Here is a 15,350-nt window from a genome sequence, read left to right as displayed (position 1 = left end):
CTGACAATTGAGTATTATACCCTTTGTATCAGTTTTTGAATAAAAAGATTTGGATGATTTTTTGGATCGTAATTTATATTGCAATGCATTTTTAATTTATTTGATTTTATTATTATTGATCAAAATTTGTTGGAATTACCTCTTAAAATAATTTGTTATAAGTTAAAGTACAGTAAATAAAATATTTAGTATTGTAGAAGAAAGACATAAAGGAAAAGACAAAAATATTGTAACATTTAGCAACATAATTGAAAATTTTATATAATTGAAAATTTTATATAATTGAAAAATTTATATAAATTTAACAATGGAATGGGACGGCCACTATGTCTTTCCATAATGGAAAAGACATAATCGAAAACTTTATTAGTTATATTTAGTAACATATGCTTTTGATTGAGTATTTCAATCTCTATTTATTGATTACGAGTTGATTTAATTAATAATATAAATATTTAAATTGTGAATCTTGTTGTTGGTGTCGGTGGAGGTTTTTTGTATATAAGCGGTAATAGTCGTGTGTGTAAATAACTGGTCGAACATGATTTTAGGGAAAATGAAAGAATATAGATACAAATAACTATAGTTATTTGTAGTCGTTTTCGTACAGTAAATATATCGAAAAATTCTTTACAAAAAATCAGCTTAAATGATAAGTGCAGATCCTAAAATATTAAATGAAATTGGGCAAAAGTTGCATATAAGGGCAATATATAATATTTTTACCTCTCCAGGATTATCCATAAGAACGGTTTTAGCTTGGAAAGCCAATGAAGGATGTGTTTTTTTTTTTTTTTTTGGAAATTTATGTTTGGATGATTACGTACCTTAAATCTTAATTGATTTTTCTTATGAAATGTTTTTAACGGTTTGAAAATTGCTATTTACGGTTTATAACAAAAAACACTTCATCTCTCTAAAACCCCAAAACCTCCTAAAAAACCCCAAAAACCCCCCAAACTGCAAATAGCAAAAAAAAAAAAGTTTGAAAATTCGAAATCAAGCTTGAAGAAAGGTTGAGCTTCGATTTTTTGAGGTAATTTCGACTCTTTTATGTGTAATATGCATTGGGTATGTCGATTACGGAACCAATTTCATGTTAAAAAGCCCTACGAATCGATTTGTAGGGCTTTTTTTTCGTAAAAACATGTTGGAACGCCCAAGATGGGCACCCAAGGCGTGTATGAACGCCCGTTCCAGGCGTTTGTACACGCCTTGGGCGCCCATCTTGGACGTTCAATTAAAAAATAATAATAATAATAATAATAATTTTTGCACTGGACGCCCAACTCGGGCGCCCAAATGCAGCTTGCACGCCAAACTTGGGCGTGCACTGCATGAATGGGTGCCCAAGTTGGGCTTTTACGCGTTTTGAGGGGGTTTTTGGATTTTTTTGGGAAGTTTTGGGGTTTTAGAGAGATAAAGTGTTTTTTGTTATGAACCGTAAATAGCAATTTTCAAACCGTAAAAAGCAAGTCCCTTTTTCTTTCATAACACATTAGTCATTTTTTTTATTTTTTTAGTAAAACATATTATTATTATTATTATTATTATTATTATTATTATTATTATTATTATTATTATTATTATTATTATTATTATTATTATTATTATTATTATTATATGATTATTATTATTATTAGGGTAAATAGCATTAAACCACCTAAACTTTTTACGTTTTTGCGGATCACTACCTGAACAATTTTTTTTTGCAAGAGTTCACCTGTACTCAATTAATTGTGCCACTTTGCTGTTTTTTGCCCGTTTTCAGGTCATAATGACCGGTTCTGGGGACACGCGCGTTGCACATGCGAAATCCAAGGGTATTGTTGGCTTTTTCATTTTTAAAATTGAATAAATGTTAATTTTCATTTATTTATTTTATTTTATGTTTCTTTTTTGAAATGAAATTTTCTTAAATAGAATAAGTAAAAAAAGAAAAAGAAAAACGTCATCTTGTTCCCAGCAACTCAGCCCTGTATTTTGAACTCATGGCCCAAAAAATCCGAACAAACCACCGACATAATTACTTTCTCGCCTCTACAATTCCAAGGATGACCACTGCCGTCGCACCAATCTCACCACCCACCGCCCACCGGCGCACACCCGATCTCACGGTCGAGCGCCGCTCACCGCCGCCGTGGCATGGGGCGGCCTAAGAAGATCCTATAATCCTCCATTCGTTGGAAGAAGATCTAGTCATTCGGAGGAAGAAATCGAGAGAAAATAGTGTTCATATAACTTGAATTGGGGAAAGGGGGAAATTAAATGAACATTTTGGACCTAATTTTAGGTCCAATTTCAGTCATGATGGCGGCGGATCTGAAGAAGATGTGGTGGTGGTGGTGAGCTTGGTGGTTGTGCAAGAGGCTGGTTACTCGGGGTGAGTGGCTGCAACATGAGAGAAATGGTTGATGAAAATTGTGAGTTAGATGAGTAGGATGGGGGGGTTGGATATGGTCTGCCGCCGCCAACGCCGTTGGCCTTGATGAGTTCATCTATGTGAAATTACGGCTGATTGCCGGCGGGTAAACGGCAGCGTTTTTCTTGTTGTTGGTCTGATGATGGTGATGATTAGGGAAAAATATAGCAGCAGCAGTACAGTATATGTGGTGGATCTTCTTCTGGGATTGGAACAAGACGAAGACCCTTTTGTTTTTTTTTTTTTTAATAATTATTCTATTTTACATTTATTCAATTTTAAAAATGAAAAAGCCAACAATGCCCTTGGATTTCGCATGTGCAACGCGCGTGTGTCCAGAACCGGTCATTATGACCTGAAAACGGGCAAAAAACGGCAAAGTGGCACAATTAATTGAGTACAGGTGAACTCGTGCAAAAAAAAATTGTTCAGGTGGTGATCCGCAAAAACGTAAAAAGTTTAGGTGGTTTAATGCTATTTACCCTTATTATTATTATTATTATTATTATTATTATTATTATTATTATTATTATTATTATTATTATTATTATTATTATTATTATTATTATTATTATTATTATTAGTGTAATTTTTGTTTTTGAGTCATAGAATTAGATGTCCAAATAATTAACATCTAATTCTATGACTCCAGAAAAAAAAAATATTAAATCAAATAATATAACATATTTATTTGTCAACAAAGTTCTATATCTGTTAGATTATGACCCCCATATTATAAACATACTATCTCCTTGATAAATGTTACCATAAAATAATTACCAAATTGGTATCTTATTAATAACACTACCAATATATAAATTATATTGAATTCACAAAATAAAATATATATGATATGAAATTACTATTTTTCAAATAATCCCGACTGGTAATTAAAATGAAATGTGTGAAAATCAACCTATACAGTAAATATATCAATTCATTTACCAAGTAAGAAAAGTAAAAAAAAAATGCTGTGAAGTTACATTAAAATCGTATTACATAAATTAGATAATTTTTGCAAATATAAATTTTTATACATATATCATGCCATTATATAGAATCATAATTGCAAAAAAATAAAAAAAATAAAAAAAAATTAATAATAATGGCTGGCAAAAAGATTGAAGTTGTATTGAGCGTTGTGGTGGTGATGGCGCTGTTATTTTCTGCATCGGCGGTCAAAAAGAATATAGAACCAAATAATATAATTACATGTATTTTGAAGTGCTTGAAATACTGTCAAGGTGATCCTATTTGTGACTACGTATATTGTAAATACGAGTGTGGTCACCACCACCCGTCAAGTGCCGCCTCTCCGTCGGGGGCCCCACCATCGGCCTTCAACCGCGTCTTTCTTGGCGGCGCAGGTGGTGGTGGAAGAGATTGAAGACGAAGAAATATTCAATAAAATAAATTAAAAGATTTTAATTGTTTATTCAATTGCTGACAATTGAGTATGTATTATCCTTTTATGTGTTTTTTTTCAATAATAAATTGGCACCTAGTGTGTGTATGATTTTTTTTGTATTAATAAAATTATGAGTATTTAGAAATTATATTTATGTTAAAAAAATATTAAAAAGTTAAGATAAAAAGATAGTTATGTATTATGATTGTATTATTATTCAACTTTTATTATGTTATTAGGATATATACATAATGGAGATATAACTTTAATTAAATATCTTTATATATATGTTTTGAGTATTTATAAATAATATCTAGAAATATATTATATTAAATTTTAAAAACTGATTTATTTCCAATTAATTACCGCCACACCGATTAATCGTGAGTCGGTGTTTGACCCCCTTCGACCCAATTACCGCTTTTTACAACATTGGTGTACATACTTGGTGGACCATGACTTTAGGAGCACAATAAAAAAAATATAACTACAAATAATTATTTCATTACAGTAAACGTATGGGAAAAAAAATCAGCTTAAATGATAAATGCATGTCAAAAATATTAAATAAAGTTTGGGAAAATTTGCAAATAAAAACGGTAATAGTACTTTTGGCTCTCTAGAAATATCCATAAAAATAATTTTGACTTGATTTTTTCTCTACTTTGGCGAGGCGTCGGGACGTCTTATATCAACCCTATATGTAAACAAATATTAAAAGGGTAAATTTCACGTTCTCCCTTGGTTCGATATCACTTTACTCTCTTCTACTCTCGATTGCATCGATTTGCCCCATATGTTTGAAAAATTGTCTCAATGTGGCCATCGCCGTTAGTTTTCAGACCTTTGACATTAACACCGTTTGATCTAATTTTGAAAATCACAAAAAAAAGTCAGCCCTCCCAGTTTAAAAAATTATTAAAAAGAATTAAAAATAAATTGTGGTTGGCGTCGTGGACTATGTTTTCTCGTTGTCTTGATTTTTTTATTATTTTATTTTTTGTTTTTTTATTATTATTTTTTTATTTATTTTTTATTTTTTTAATAATTATTTAAACAGGAAGATGTGGCGTTTTTATAATATCAGAGTTTAAATCAAACGGTGTCAAGGTTAAATGTCTTACATAGAGCTACATTGAGACAATTTTTCAAGTATAGGGGTGCAAATGATACAATCGAGAGTAGAATTGAATAAAGTAATATCGAGCCAAAGTATAAGGAGAGGAATGGAATTTATCCATATTAAAAATGTGGGAGTTATAAGAGAATCGAAGATTCCCCTAATTTGATGCTCTCTGATTCTTTCACAAATAGGCTTAGTCGCTTGAATAATTTTGTCACAAGAGAAAATCTTCAAGATTCTATAAATAAATATTTTCCGAATACACTTTATCGGAACCGAACCGAACCGGGGTCAACGGTTTTAGAACCGAACCGAAACCGGAACCGGAACCGAAAAAATCGGTTCGGTTCCGGTTCCTCATTTTTGGAACCGGGAACCGACGGTTAGAACCGCGGTTCTAACCGTTTGAACCGGTTTTTCTAAAAAAAAAAAAAAAAAAAATTAATTTCCTAGCTCTCTCTCTCCCCTCTCTTCCCCTCTCTCTCTCTCTCTCTCTCTCTCTCTCTCTCTCTCTCTCTCTATATATATATATATGTCCGTATATATATCTCTCTCTGTATATATATTTATGTATATATATATCCGTGTATATATATCTATATATATCTTTCTCTGTATATATATATATCTCTGTATATATCTTTATATATATATATATATATATATATATATATATATATATATATATATATATATATATATATATATATATATATATATATATATATATTTATATATTTACGTATTAAGAAAAAAATTAAGTTTTTAAATATACTTTCTACTTAAAAAAAAAAAACTATTTATAAAACTGTTTTTTTTTTAAGTTTTTAAAGTATATATATATATATATATATATATATATATATATATATATATATATATATATATATATATATATATATATATATATATATATATATATATAAACAAAAATAAAAAGTATTATTAAGAACCGGCGGTTCTACCGGTTCTAACCGGGAACCGAACCGGAACCGGTTAGGAACCGAACCGCAAGGAACCGGATTTTTTCGGTTCGGTTCCGGTTCCTCCAAAATCGGAACCGGAACCGGAACCGAACCGAACCGAACCGTGGTCAGGTCTACATCTAAGTTTCTTCTAGGTCGACCACTATATATACGTACGGATAGTCTTGCATTGACATAAAAATAATTCAAGTTCTATAAATAAATAAATAAAAAATAAAAAAATAAAAAGAAAACCGAAAATAGTTATGGCTGGCAAAAGGGTGGAAGTTGAATTAGTAGTCGTAGTAGTAATGTCGATGCTATTTTCGGCATGGGCAACACAAAGTATTCAGCCGGATAGTTTTTGGAGTTGCTACAAACATTGTATGAAAACATGTCATTACGAGCTTTTTTGTGATGTAATAAAATGTATTAGGAAATGCAAGAACGGTGTGTCGGAGTTAGCTGGTGTCTCTGGTCCTTCGACTGCTCCGTTAGCCTTCGACCATGGCTCAGAGGGTGGAAGAGATTGATCATAGTAGCTATGGATTTGAATGATTAATTAGATAATAATTGGTGATTTTAATGATTTGTTCCTAGTTAGTTTTAGATGAATATTAAATAAATGGTAAATTTCACTTTCCTCATGTACTTTGGCTCGGTATCACTTTACCTTTTTCTACTTTTGATTGCATCGATTTGCCCCCTGTACTTGTAAATTGGTATCAATGTGGCTCATTGCTGTTAGTTGTCAGACATTAGGCCTCAACATTGTTCGCTCTAAACTCCGAAATTACAAAAACACGACCCCTCTCATTTTAAATAATTATTGAAAAATAAAATTACTTATTAAGGAATTAGTAAGCGACTTTTTATTGGGCAAATAGCACTTACCTCCGTGTGGTTTGAACTAAGTGGAATACGACCCTCTTGAAATTTTAAAATAGCACATGACCCCTTTAAATTTTAATATAAGTACATAAACCCCTTATACTTTCAAATATTTTTTCTTCCTAATGAGCATGATTATTGTCCACAAAAGGTTTTATGTGTTTTATATTAAAAGTACGAGGGTATTATGTGCATAAAGTTCAAACTACATGGTCATGTGTAAAAAGCCAAACCACATGAGTTCTAAGTGCTATTTACCAGAAAAAATACAGTTTTCGTCCCTCAAATTAGCATTAGTTTCATATTTGGTCCATCATGTTCACAAAAAATACATTTGGTCCCTCGTGTTTCAAAAATTCACTTTTAGTCTTTTCGGTCAATTTTACGTCAAAACTAACGGAATCAAGCGTGTGCCCATCAATGACTTACCTGACAGACTAACGGTAAGTTGACAGAAATGACCAAAAGCATTGAATTATTGAAACATGATGGACAAAAAGTGTTTTTTTGTAAATATAGGGGGACCAAATGTGAAATCAGTACAAACTTGAGGGGTAAAAATGTAATTTTCCCGCTATTTAACCCATTTTTGTTTTCTTATAATTTGGGCCTTATATCCTTCATATACAAATAGGCCCCTAGGGTTTTCAGTCGTCATTTGCAGAAAATCGAACATCACTCTCCGTCCCTCCGCTCTCTCTCCGCCCTCTCTCTCTCTCTCCTCTCCGCCGGCAGCCATGGTAATCATTCTCATTTAAAACCTTTGCTTCACACAATTTCTGCTCATTTTCAGATCATTTTCGTAATTTTATTATCAAACACTGCTCTTAATTTGTAGAGTTCATGCTTAACTCAGTGGATTTAGTGTAGACGATCGTTCGGTATTTTCGTTATTGTTATGGGATCTTAGAAACCTTGGCATTAATCAAATTTCCTGGTATTGTTTGGTTTTCAGATTTGATAATTTAAAAAAAATAAAAAAAAAATTAAATTTTGGGCTGCTGCGCCACAGGATTTCGTTTTGAATTGTAATTGGATTGATATCAATATTTTGAATTTTATTTGCTACTGATTTCGGTTGATGATTTGAACTCGTGTAACATTTTCTTGAATCGACGATGCCTCGAATCGAATGTGATTTCATCTCATCGAAATGAATCGAGCAAAACGCCCTGAATTTGTAACTCGGATTTGGTATTTTCAGTTTGTGTCAAATTATCCGACTTTTGTTGGTGCATAATTCATTTTTTACAGAAATTAATTACTGGATTCATTAGATGTTATTATTTATTATCGATTTTACGGTTTTCTTATTGCAGGTGAATGTACCAAAGACGAAGAAGACCTTCTGCAAGTCGAAGGAGTGCAAGAAGCACACTTTGCACAAGGTCACACAGTACAAGAAGGGAAAAGACAGCTTAGCCGCTCAAGGGAAACGACGTTATGATCGCAAGCAGTCTGGTTATGGTGGACAGACGAAGCCCGTTTTCCACAAGAAGGTGAGACATTCTATTTTATAATTAATTTTCATTTAATAATACTTAATCCACAATTGAAACGAGATCCTTGGCAATTGAACTTTTATTATTCATTCATTCACACACAAAAGCACACACACCCATGTTGGTGTGTGTAGATGAACTAAAGGACTGAGTTTATTGTGTTTTGTGATTAGGCCAAGACAACTAAGAAAATTGTGCTAAGGCTGCAGTGCCAAAGTTGCAAACATAGTTCCCAGCACCCTATCAAGGTTAGTGTTTCGTTTTTCGCGTTTTTGGATTTTCTTTTTTGGTCTTAAATTAATAATACCTCGTCTCTGTTGTGTTGTGTTCTCACTACTGTATTATTGGATTGGCTCTGGTTTATTTGCAGAGATGCAAGCACTTTGAAATTGGTGGAGATAAGAAGGGGAAAGGAACTTCACTTTTCTAGGTGTTCTATTTTGCATTTTACCTTAGTATTTAGCTTTGTACTTTGCCGTCGTAGCTAAAAATATCAGACGCAGATGTATTTCGGTTTTTGTGTTTCGGCGCTTGGATTAAGTGTCTCGATGGAATAACATTATAGGATCTTGTTTATTTCTCCATTCTATGTTTCTTCTGTTCTATCTTATTGCATTGGTACTGTACTATGTATACACAATGATGACATCGAATATTAGGACACATTTCCGAGTGTCTGCCAGATCTAGTTGAATGGAAAATTGAACACAGGAGGATCTTGTTCGTTGTGCGGGAGTGTGTTGTCTCGTATGAGTATAGATTGTGTAAGATTTAAAAAAATATCCCACATCTACTAAACATTAACATGATTCAATAAAAAACATGTCTGATAAAATAATATTTGCGGATTGACCTGACAAATTATTGAGATACCAAATATCAAACAAAGTCCTAGTATTTAGTTTATCACGACTAATCTCACCAACCAAACGAGGCCTAAGTTTCCTAATGAATATGGATCTAGCGTCCAAATAAATAACCATGAGCACCACCACCACCTTGTCTATAATGTAAAGTTGTAAACCAAAATATTCATCAAAAGATTAGCACATATATAAAGTACAAACTATAACAAGACACAAAGCCTCACACATATATGTATATATCCTCTTATACACAAAAAACCCGATTTCATCAAATCGTATAAACCGTACCGACTTCCAACAAAGCAGCGTTAGGTATATTCAGCGCCACCGGAGGCTCCCTGCTATTCCTATCAAGAAACACATAAACCATAATCAACAACCTCTTCAACAAATTCGACCCCTTTCTCGCAAGCAAATGCGATTGCCCCAAGAAATAAGCGGTCCCACTTTCCCTAGCATCAATAATCTCCTGCAGCTCCTCCCTCACCGAATCCCTCATTTGCGGACTCTTCGGTGGCAACATGAACCGGACCCTCTTCCTACTAACGCCACCCCGATTATCACTATTGCCACTCCCAGAAGAACCTTCTAGAAGGTTCCGCCGCGACTCGCTCCCACCTCCGACAATCGGGGAGCACACGCTCGAATCCATCTCCTCAACGGGAATCAACGCCGCTCCTCCGTCCTCCATTAAACTCCCCAAAATTACCATTTTACCCTCGGCCGAATTTAGTGACTCATAATCGTATTCCTCCCTCGCGATAAATTCTCCGATCGAGCTAATAATTTGGTCCTCGAAATCGTCAGTATCTCTCACACTGTCGCGGTACCCATAACGGACAATACAACGGTATATCCTATATTCCCGTGGGCCCACCCTCCCGATAAGGTACCTCCGGTTATGAGGTATATAAGGCACCGGCGAAGACTTGAACGAGACGAAAATCAACACTTGGTGGAAAGCCGGTAAATTCGTGATGAAGTGAGAGAAAAAGGCGGGAATCCCCATTTCGATATCGGAGTAGATAAACCCTATACCGGGCACTCGAGAAACTCCGAGGCTAGGGCTATAGTTTGTTAGCCAATCGATGGAGACTTTGTTTTCGACGTCGAATTGGTACTTTTTTAGGGTTCCGTAGTGCCATGCGGACATTATAGTGGTGAAGAAGAGGAAGAGGATGATTAGGCACCACGCACCGCGGAAGAAGTTCATTAGGCTTGTGAAGAGGTACGTTGCCTCGATTGAGCCGAAGAAGACGAGGAAACATGCGGAGGCGAAGAGGCTCTTCTCCCAGTAGAGTGCGATTACGAGCGACATTAGGCAGGTTGTCACTATCATGCCGGAAATAACCGCCAAACCTGTCGTTTTCGGAAAAAGTTGGACTTTTTTTTTAGAAACAACTATATTATGTAAATTGTATCTTGTGTCTTAATAGGGGAATTTTTTTTTTTTTTTTTTCCGGAAGTGAGAAACTAATTCCAATTCTGTTTTAGAAAAAAATGAAAATCGGAAATTGTGATTTTGGAAATAGGAGTGAGAAAAAACTTGATTACAAAATCGGACAGATCGGATCGGAGTTGGATTGCGGAAAAAATTCTATTTTTTCGGAAGTGAAGAACTAATTCCAGACCCGTTTTAAAAAAAAAATATTGGAATATTCGAAATCCAGAATTTCGGGAAGTGGAAATTTTGAAATTGGAATTTCGGAAATTGAAAAGTTGGAATTTCGGAAATTGAAAATTTGAAATTGGAATTTCAGAAATTGAAAATTGGAATGAAAATTCGAAATTGGGTATTGATATTATGTGTAATTTTCGAAATAAATTGGATTTTTTGAAATTAAAATCGGATCTGAAAACGGAATCTAAGAAGTATTCCAATTCAGTTCCAATAAAAGAATCCGGAGAAATCGAAAATTGGAACTTTCAGAATTCGTAATAAAATTTATTTTTAAAAAAATCGGAAATATTTGGATCGAATAACTGTCTATAGTTATTTTAGAAATGCAAATAAAATATCATTGATACCTGTGGCTTTTCCAAGTTGTGCAATATCGTGCAAGCCGATGGTGATTGCTATGCTCAAAGTCATGAACAGCCAGTTCACATCGGGTACGTAAACTTGGCCGAGTATTTGTTCGGAAGTATGGACGATTTTAACCCTGGGAAAACAATCTAATGCCTGACACTGGTTTATTATCGAGAATCCAGCTGTAATGGTTGCCTGACTTCCTACAGCTGAAGCAAACAACGATAACACCGCAAATACGTGCTGAAGTGCCCCTGAAAATTATTTATTTATTTATTTATTTCAATCGTAAGTAACAATTATAGAGGAAAATGAGAAGAAAAAAGGGAATAAAAAAAATAATCTCACTATTAGATATAGATTCGCTGAGGTGGAAAGCGTCGACTGCACCAAGATGTTTGGAAACATATGCGAATTGTCCGGCATAAGTCAACAAAAGGACAGGATATATGAAGCAGATGAAGGTTATCTGTAATAAAAATCGAAACAAGATTATAAAATCCTCAAATGTAGTTTTCTTGAATACATGCGCACACACACACACACACACACACACACATATATATATATATATATATATATATATATATTATGATCCTACCTTGATAGATTTCTTCGAAAAATGACCAAGATCAGCAAACATTGCCTCCGTTCCTGGTTACAAAACGAGTCATAAAAAAACATCGATTTAGAAGTGCTTACCGATTAAGATAGGTTAAAAAAATCAAATATATTGAAGTAAGTCGAATATACTATAGTAATTTAAAAAAAAAAATTAATAATAATTAAAAAAAATAAGACCGAAGCGAACCTGCAATGCATAAGATAATGCTACTTAGTAATTTCCAGTGCTTTAGATCGATTTTCTGAACGAACCTCAGCATATAGACCGGAGAAATTGCGTGTACAATTTGGGTATCGTGATAAATAATATTATATAGACCAAATCCACTGGTCAAGAAAAGCCACACGATAACAATTGGAGCGAATATGCACCCGATTTTCTTTGTCCCGTGGTGCTGCAAAGTGAACAGGCAAACTAATATTGCGCATGCAGCGGGAGTCGGTACATCTGGAAATATTGAAATGAGAAAATTTTAGGAATTTTTCGATTTTCTTTTACTATGATAATTACTGTGAGCATAACGTAAACAATAAAAAAAAAATTATAATCCAATCGGTGACTTACATTTCTTCAAGATTTCTGCCGCATGGTCTTTCGTTCTATCCGAAGAGAAAACTGGCATAACAAAGTTAATAAATTTTAGTTAGTAAAAATTACTATTTTACCCCTGACATTACTGCAAGAAAACTCTTACATTTAGCTGAGATTTTTGCCAGTGATCGTCCGAGACCTGATGTTGCCGATAACACTGGATTTGCACAGGAATTTTAGAGTTAGTTGCCATTTCGAATTATTTCAATGATTAATTTGAAATAATAATAAAAAATTGAAGATAATCGATTAGCGAACCAGAAATAGCAGGGGTAAGAACTGCGTCGCTCAACATCATGCAAGCACCAAGCAAAGCGAGAAACAAGAGCAAATAGTGACTGCACTTGTGTTTTTCGATAACCCTTCGAGCTTTATTTCCCATTTTGCCCTTGAAAGGACTTTCTTCTTCTTCGTGATGTAAAATGTTGTCCGAACGTCTATTGCTCGGAATAAGCCCCACCGTAGCATGCCTGCAAAGCAACGAATACAACGAAAACGGACCACCTGCGGAGCGGGAAAATATCCACGATTTTTTTTTCCCGATTAATTTCAAGATTCAACATAATTTAAAAATATATATTCTTTTAAATCCCAAATAAAAAATTAAAAAAATCGAGATTATTATATATACCCTCTCCATCATCATCAGCTCTCAACACGATAAAAGCGTACTTGAGCAAAGGAATGATGGTTAAAGTCCAGAAAATAAACGAGAAGAGTTCATGTATTTCATCGGGAGACGTAATATCTTCCGAATCGATTGATTCGAGTACGTAAAGTGGAGCTGTGCTCAAACGACCGTAAATCACTCCAATGCTTTGAAATGACAAAATCAGTGTTTGCCTCCATGTCTCTTTCTGCACATTTTCCAATGCAATAAAGAGAAATTCGACGTCCGTTAATATTGTTCTAGAAGTTTTGCATTACGCAATGTGAAATAATCAAATAATTTATTTCGAGAAAGATAAAAAAAAAAAAAAAAAAATGGTGTTTACACCAACCAAAATTAATTTATCGGGCATACTAATCGATTTTAACTATATATTCCACCGTAATAAATTCCTGGCAATGCCTTTCTATAACCAGATTTCTCCGTTTAATTATGAGCTGATGGTTTCTTTTTTCTTTTTTATATTTGATTTTTGTTGACAAAGAAACCCGACCGCAACCACATAAGCGAACCGGGTAAAAACCCGCTCTCGTGCAATTACGAGCTGATGATTTACTTTTATAGAAAATGATCCATCATTAATTAAATTATTAAAAATTACTCATCTTGCAAATCATCATTACTCTGCCAAACAAGAGAAATAAATTCACTTATATAAGAAGATAAAGCTTCCATTCATCAAGAACAACTGCATTATACTAATAACATGACGAAAGGGGCAAAAAGAAAATAATAATAATAAAAAAATGATAATTTTTAATTGAACTTACTATTTATTATTTTGGATAAATTACGGCCACCCCTAAGGTAAAGCCAAATTACGAAGGAAAAAAACCCCTCATAGTTTGGGTAATTACAACCACTTCTGAACTATAAATCTTTGTAATGTCAAATTAGTAGAATCTTCTAAATTATGTGAAATATTCTCCAATTTGTATCCGTTTAACCCCATTCGAGCTCCACATTTCGAAAGGAGATGCTCGTAAGATGTGTCCCTTGACTTGTAAATATTAGATTGTGGTGCATCAGAAAACTTCATTTTTCTTCAAAACAAGTACAAACTAAAGAACATTCCACAGAATTTAGAAGAGATTTTGTTGAATTCAACACCATAAGGGTGGACGTGTAAGAAGATTCATAGTTGAGGGAGTTGAATGTAATTACCCAAACATGAGGGGAATTTTCGTAATTTAACGTTACCTCAGGGGTGGCAGTGTAATTTACCCTTTTTCATATCACCATGATCTCTCACCCAAAAACCAGAGAGTAAAGAGATTGGTAAAAACAAAATTCACCAAAAATCAGTTCACTCCATTTGCAAAAAAAAATAGAAATAAAAAAAAAATCAAAATTAAAACCGTAAGAGAAAACAAAGAATCAAAGCAAAAAACGAAATTCAACTCGAAACAAGTGAGAAGAGAAAAAACTTACTCCAAAATCATACGAAACCGGCGCAGAACTGATTGCCAAAGCCGCCATAGATCGCACCAAACAAGTATGAAAGAAGATTTTTTTTTTAAATGGGAGAGATTTTTGATCTCTTTAAACAAAGATTTTACTCAAAAATAAAAAATAAAAATAAAAATAAGGATTAATTATCCGGCAATAAATACATAGTATGGTACAACGTTGGAGCATAGGAATTTCAGACGGACAAAACGAAGGGGAGAGAGAATTCTAGAGAGAGAGAGAAGAGAGAGAGAGAGAGGGGAAATTAAAGGGGAAGGGGAGGGGGTGTGTGCGCATTTATGTGTACCGATTAGCTTTTTCTGACAAGTGTTGTATCTATATATATATATATATATGCATGCATGATAATCTATCTTCTTTGCTATTTTTGAATTTCGTAGGCGGAGTTTTTTGCTTTTGAAAAATGGTTTCTTGGACGGCTGAATATTTTTTTTTTTTGGGTTCATAGTTTTGGAGGGTGACATATGTTATATTGCCAGAGCAGCAATTGCTGTTTCCAGATGATATTTTTGCGAAATACCTCATTTGCCCTCCGAGTAAAATTATTTGAATGTGATGTTTGTGCCAACAAAATTGCTATGTAGGGATCTTAATTACGAGTCAAAACTATAATTAAATGTATTTTCTTGGCCTTTGTATCGTCTTGCTCATATTTCACAATTAGAATTTTCTTTTCAAAAAGGAATTCATGGTCATATATGTCCGCTGAATAAACGACTGGTAGAGGGATTGAACTCATATCGTTAGGCGTCACACTTTCCTTACCCACCAACTATACTATAATTACG

The 15,350-nt window shown here is 33.7% G+C and overlaps 2 protein-coding genes across 2 annotated transcripts; one reads left to right on the top strand and one right to left on the bottom strand.

Moving 5' to 3' along the window:
• The first annotated feature begins 7,421 nt into the window (after positions 1–7,421).
• Positions 7,422–9,037, top strand: LOC105962924 (large ribosomal subunit protein eL42). Its single transcript, XM_012987269.2, has 4 exons — positions 7,422–7,549; positions 8,129–8,308; positions 8,485–8,559; positions 8,682–9,037. Exons 1-4 carry the CDS (start codon positions 7,547–7,549, stop codon positions 8,739–8,741), a joined length of 318 nt encoding a protein of 105 aa, XP_012842723.1. The 5' UTR covers positions 7,422–7,546; the 3' UTR covers positions 8,742–9,037.
• Positions 9,038–9,284: 247 nt separating this feature from the next.
• Positions 9,285–14,979, bottom strand: LOC105962951 (potassium transporter 25). Its single transcript, XM_088822937.1, has 10 exons — positions 14,524–14,979; positions 13,054–13,279; positions 12,681–12,926; positions 12,526–12,579; positions 12,396–12,446; positions 12,018–12,278; positions 11,808–11,860; positions 11,555–11,675; positions 11,206–11,460; positions 9,285–10,536 (listed from the first exon to the last, which is right to left on the bottom strand). Exons 1-10 carry the CDS (start codon positions 14,569–14,571, stop codon positions 9,446–9,448), a joined length of 2,406 nt encoding a protein of 801 aa, XP_088679063.1. The 5' UTR covers positions 14,572–14,979; the 3' UTR covers positions 9,285–9,445.
• Between the last annotated feature and the right edge of the window lie 371 nt (positions 14,980–15,350).

This window comes from Erythranthe guttata, chromosome 9 (assembly GCF_056151865.1).
Source record: "Erythranthe guttata isolate IM_541 chromosome 9, IM_541, whole genome shotgun sequence".
Taxonomy (NCBI): domain Eukaryota; kingdom Viridiplantae; phylum Streptophyta; class Magnoliopsida; order Lamiales; family Phrymaceae; genus Erythranthe; species Erythranthe guttata.
The sequence above is the reverse complement of the archived record's forward strand: the minus strand, read 5'-3'. Positions and strand labels throughout refer to the sequence as shown.

Coding starts and splice junctions, on each gene's coding strand:
- LOC105962924 (XM_012987269.2), top strand. Junction 8,309..8,484: donor AGCCCGTTTTCCACAAGAAG/GTGAGACATTCT, acceptor TTTTGTGATTAG/GCCAAGACAACTAAGAAAAT. Junction 8,560..8,681: donor GTTCCCAGCACCCTATCAAG/GTTAGTGTTTCG, acceptor GTTTATTTGCAG/AGATGCAAGCACTTTGAAAT.
- LOC105962951 (XM_088822937.1), bottom strand. CDS start 14,571: ATGGCGGCTTTGGCAATCAGTTCTGCGCCGGTTTCGTATGATTTTGGA. Junction 12,279..12,395: donor GGCAGAAATCTTGAAGAAAT/GTAAGTCACCGA, acceptor CAATATTTCCAG/ATGTACCGACTCCCGCTGCA. Junction 10,537..11,205: donor ACAACTTGGAAAAGCCACAG/GTATCAATGATA, acceptor CGAAAACGACAG/GTTTGGCGGTTATTTCCGGC.